This window comes from Sturnira hondurensis, unplaced genomic scaffold (assembly GCF_014824575.4).
Source record: "Sturnira hondurensis isolate 20B ecotype Veracruz unplaced genomic scaffold, ASM1482457v3 Scaffold0024938, whole genome shotgun sequence".
Taxonomy (NCBI): Eukaryota; Metazoa; Chordata; class Mammalia; order Chiroptera; family Phyllostomidae; genus Sturnira; species Sturnira hondurensis.
In genome coordinates this window covers 2,454-7,547 of record NW_028097569.1, presented here as the reverse complement: position 1 = coordinate 7,547, position 5,094 = coordinate 2,454, and the positions used below count along the sequence as shown (strand labels likewise).

Sequence of the window (5,094 nt, the reverse complement as noted above, 5' to 3'; positions counted from 1 at the left end):
ACACCACTGACCTCTAGAGGGGGGTCTGAAAGATTGGGGCAGCTGCTAGGCAACAAAGCGTCACTTGGTTAGAATCAGGGGACTCAACCAGCCACAGCCGGAGGTCACTTTCCGATGTGCGGGAAGAAACCCTGAATAGTGCACGGAGCACAGGTGGTCACAGGGAACATCACTGGGGAGCCGTGCGGTCCCCTTGTCATGTGGCACACAGTCTGTCCTACCCGAGTTGTCCTCCCCACCTCATGGGAAGTTTGTGAATTTAAAGCAACTTAGAACAGCTTAACAAACAGGGTGAAGGTGTAGACAGAATAACACCTACCAGAAACAATACACCTTGGAGCTTTTAAATAAAGCACTTCTGATTTATTTACATATATATGACTAATATTAAAATAATGCATAGACATTGAGATTATTAAATAACATTCCGATGCTGCTTGCAGGAACAGCAGTCAGGGATCTAAAAAGCCCCAAGGGGAGGCTGCAGTGACTGTTTTAGCACCAAGTCCTGGAGAAAGCAGCTCTGTCACCCTGGAAAGAAAGTTACTGTGAAAAATTCAGGTCAGTCTCAGAAGTGTCACAACTCCAACAGCCACCTCATGCTCAGAATGTCCCACACTGAGCATCCTCAAAGCGCAGCTCAGTCCCTCAGTCCCACTGCTCCCACTTCCTGCCCTCAGGGTCTCACCCTTAGGAGCTGTGAGAGACACCTCAGAGCCCTGGGACGTGTCACTGTCTGGGGAAGACACACAGCAGAGTTATGGGGTGGGGGAGCCCCCCTCACAGACTCCAACCCACACTCTCCCAAGGGTCCCAGATGTCACCTCCCCAACACCCAGACTTACAGGCAGCCTGAGTGTAGCTCTCCCTGCCTCTGCCTGTGGGAAGAAAACATTCTGTGAGAAGTCAGGGGGAAAGCTGGGTCCCGTGACCCTAAAGGAGCCCCACACTCTGAAGCACAGGGAAGGTTCCACAACTGTGACTGAACACCAGGGTGGGATCAGGAAAGACAGGGAGAGTACACGTGTGGGGACTGGATCAACTGCTGTTGGAATGTCTGTCTTTAACAAGGACCTTTCCCTCTGACCTGGGACACCTGGGAATCAGTCTCCATTATTAGAATCAGATGATAAATGTGTCCCTCACTTTCCCACAGGCCTCACTAAAGAGTCTGTGTTAGGAAACAGGCCCCAGATGAACAAGCACCCATGTGGGGACACGATGCCCATTAACCAGGCAGAGCACACATCCACCTGGGCCTGACCCCCAGGGGGACAGGGAACTCAGCCCCACCCCTTGCCCACCTGAGCACTTCCTCCTCCACATCACAGCTCCAGCAGCCACAGCTCCAAGGACACCCAGGGCAGCAGCGATGCCCACGATGGTCATGGTGGGCTGAGGAGGGGGATCTGAGAGGGGAAGGTGAGAAGTCAGCCTCAGGCCTGAGTCCTGACCCTGCTCAGGGACACCCTGAGGAGAGGCTCTGTGCCCACGCCCCCTCCTCACCCCATCTCAGGGTCAGGGGCTCAGGCAGCCCCTGGTGCTGCACATGGCATGTGTATCTCTGCTCCTCTCCAGGGGACACGGCCACAGCCGCCCACTTCTGGAAGGTCCCGTCCCCTGCAGGCCTGGTCTCCACAAGCTCCATGTCCTGGGTCAGGTCCTCCCCATCACGCTGCCAGGTCAGGGTGATGTCAGCAGGGTAGAAGCCCAGGGCCCAGCACTTCAGGGTGACCTCATGGTCAGAGATGGGGTGGTAGGTCACGTGTGTCTTTGGAGGGTCTGAGGGGAGGGTGACAAAATTCAGGAACTGTGAATGGTCATGGGCCAGTCCAGCAGTGCTCCTGTGACCTCCCTGAGAGTGGACAGGATATCAGGGGTGGGGGAAGGGAGTGTACCACCCAGACACCAGCCTGGTCAGAGACACCTGGGATATAATCTATTTCTTGGAAAGTTCCAGATCAGGGTGAGAACCTAGGGTAGGAGTGTCCAGGTCTTTCAGGGGAGATACAGCCTTAGGTGGAGGTTGAATGACTCACAAATGCTGGAGTCAGGCCTCCAGGGAAGGTCTCAGCCCAGAACCAGGGAGAGTGTTCAGGTGCCCCAGGTGCTGCAGGGTGTGAGGGACCTGCTGTGGGTGTTTCAGGGAGAGGCTGGGTCCCTCACTGTCCTTTAGAGAAAGCTGGGCCCACGGGTGAGTCACAAAATAAGGAAACTGGGCGACTCTCCCTTCTCCGGAGCAGGAGGGACACTCTGACCCTGCCCCATTCCCCTCTCCTGGGAAGCCGCTGCAGCCCACAGATCCCTGCGTCAGGGAGGCCCTCGTCCTGGTACCTGCTCGGAGCAGCGTCTCCTTTCCGTGTTCTAGGAACAGGTGGAGCCACCGCACGTATAGGTCCCCTAGGATTACCGGCCGCCGTTCCACATCAGGGAGCTCCACCAACTCACGCCAGGTGATGCGGGCGGCGGAGTCGGTTGCGGTCCAGGAGCGCATGTCCTCGTTCAGGGCGATGTAGTCGGTGCCGTCATAGGCGAACTGAGTGTACCCGCGGAGGAAGCGCCCGTCCGATCTCACGACGCAGCCCCTCATCTCCTGGAAGGTGTGAGCCCCTGACCCCACCCCAGCATCAGGTCCCTCCACTGATTCCCACCCGGACCAGGAGGGTCTGCCCCGTACCTGACTAGTGAGGACCCGACTCTCGGTGTCGAACCCAAACTGATCATTCAAACGGGTTAAAGTCCCCATGGATTCCTTCTGGGTTGGATGTCACGCGCGCGCAGCCACCGAGTGACGCCGGGACTCGGATAGTGGGGGGGGGACCCCGGCCTTTCTGTGGGTACCCGGGCGCACGTGGCTCACCGTCCTCGCTCTGGTTGTAGTAGGCGCGCAGGTTGTCCACGTTCCTTCCGTACATCTGTTCGTAGTTTTTGATGACCCGCGTGTAGTCGTCCCAAAAATGTGGATGCTCCTGCTCCACCCACCGCTGCTCCATCCACGGCACCCGCGGCTCCAGCCTCGGCCTCTGGGCGTCGCTGTCGAACCGAGCGAACTCCGTGTCGTCCGCGTAGCCGACGACGATGAACCGGGATTTCCCGCGGCCGGGCCCGGACACGGCGGTGGTGAACACGGTGAGCCTGTGGGGCCCTGGGGGCGGGAAGGACACTCGTCCTGGGTCCTTGGAGGTCGGGCGGTTAAGGGCAGGAGTGCGGGGCAAGGAGGGAGGGCGGGCGAGGACAGGAAGGGGCGGGGGGAAGGGGGGGCGACGCGGGAGTTGGGGGTCCGCGGTCTGAGCCGCGGGTGCTGGAGGCGCGCTTTCCCCGGTCCTGCGTCCGCACTTGGTCCCCTGGCTCCTGCCCCGCACTCACCCGCCCAGGTCTCGGTCAGGGCCAGGGCCAGGGCCCCCGAGAGCAGCAGGAGCTTCGGGTGGGGCCCCATAGCCGCCCCGAGCGTCTGGGGAGAATGACTTCTGGTTGGCGGCGAGGACCTGGTCCAGAGAACCACGGTGACGCTGATTGGCTACTGCGGTGTTCGGACCTCCAATGGCAGTGAAAACCGCGGAAGCGTCACGTGTATCCAGAAGGTAGGACCTGCGATAGGTTGTAAGAGGGAGGAGCGAAACCCGGAGGAGAAGGGGAGCCCTCAATCCTGTGAGTACCCTCCTCCCCCCATCCTGGTCCCGTAGATCTCTTGCTAAGACCCTGCAGCCGGGTCTGGGGACCCGGGACTTGGCGCTGAGCGTCCCCCTCCCCGGAGAAGCGTCTGTCCCTCTGTCTCCCTGAGTCCCGGCCCATGGGGCTGTTGTAATCATCGCGTCTCACACATTTCCTTTTCAGGATCTCTGTACTGCCTTACAAAGTAGGAGGGATGGCCAAAGCAACTGCCTGTAAGCGTAATAGGTATCAATATTACCGTAAGGAAAAATACTTTGAAAAATATTTAGAGTAACTTCAATAACCTATGACATGTGAACAGAACTAATATTTCTTATAAAAAATAACTATTCCCCAAAGGAAAAGTAGTGAGAAGAGTGAATTTGCTTACCTGTTACATTTGTTTTGCAAGTCTCGGCGTTTGTATCATTAGAAGACAGCCAGATTTTCATATTTGCTGCCGTGTTTCATTTACTACTTTGGTTTCTGTATATGAAAAACGCACAGCTTCATACAACTATGTAGGGAAGCATTTTTAATAACCTTTTCTTTTAAGTGTGGGTATTCAGCTTTGATCCTACACTAAAGCCACACACGTGGTAGTTCCTGAAAAGATCTTTGCAAAGTGGAACCTGAGATAAATCCACCGAGTGTTTCCTACTCTGTTACATGACGTGAGTGGCTCTTGTACTGATGCAGGATTATTTAAGTTAATGTATCGTTTCACTAATGATAGAGATCTCCCAGTGTTGGTGCATTTGATTGCACATCATCAAAAATCACAATTGTACTAGCAAAAAAAAAATCACATTTGTTAACATTACTGCAGATCCCATTGAAAATGTTTGTCAGCTCTGGGAAGCCGTCTGGCTGCTGTGGTGACACATAAGTTTTCCAAAATTCTGGTTTTTTTTCTGTTTAGAGCTTGTATTTATTTTAAAAGATATTTTTATTGATTATGCTATTAGGGTTGTCCCATTTCCTCTTTCTCCTCCCCTCCACCCAGCACACCCTCTCCCACCACATTCCCCCCTTTAGTTCATGTCCACGGGTCATAATTATAAGTTCTTTGGCTTCTACATTTCCCACACTATTCTTACCCTCCCTGTCTATGTTTTACCTACCGTTTATGCTACTTATTCTCTGTACCTTCTCCCCCCTCTCTCTCCCTCCCACTCCCCTGTTGATAACTCTCCATGTGATCTCCATTTCTATGGTTCGGTTCCTGTTCTAGTTGTTTGCTTAGCTTGTTTTTGCTTTTGTTTTTGTTTTATGTGTGGTTGTTAATCATTGTGAGTTTGCTGTCATTTTAGTATACTTGTTTTTTGTCTTCTTTTTCTTAGATAAGTCCTTTTAATATTTCATGTAATAAGGGCTTGGTGGTGATGAACTCCTTGAAGTTGACCTTATCTGAGAAGCACTTTATCTGCCCTTCCATTCTCA

At 54.0% G+C, this 5,094-nt stretch overlaps 1 protein-coding gene across 3 annotated transcripts; it reads right to left on the bottom strand.

Annotated features, from left to right (window-relative positions):
- Nucleotides 1-328: 328 nt before the first annotated feature.
- Nucleotides 329-3,475, bottom strand: LOC118982113 (patr class I histocompatibility antigen, A-2 alpha chain-like). Of its 3 annotated transcripts, XM_037039034.1 has the most exons (8): nucleotides 3,367-3,475; nucleotides 2,861-3,145; nucleotides 2,335-2,610; nucleotides 1,507-1,782; nucleotides 1,305-1,409; nucleotides 846-878; nucleotides 689-736; nucleotides 329-531 (listed from the first exon to the last, which is right to left on the bottom strand). In XM_037039034.1, exons 1-8 carry the CDS (start codon nucleotides 3,434-3,436, stop codon nucleotides 527-529), a joined length of 1,098 nt encoding a protein of 365 aa, XP_036894929.1. In that variant the 5' UTR covers nucleotides 3,437-3,475; the 3' UTR covers nucleotides 329-526. The 3 variants fall into 3 exon arrangements, with proteins under 3 accessions (XP_036894929.1, XP_036894930.1, XP_036894931.1); XM_037039035.1 differs by lacking the exon at nucleotides 689-736; XM_037039036.1 differs by lacking the exons at nucleotides 689-736; nucleotides 846-878.
- Between the last annotated feature and the right edge of the window lie 1,619 nt (nucleotides 3,476-5,094).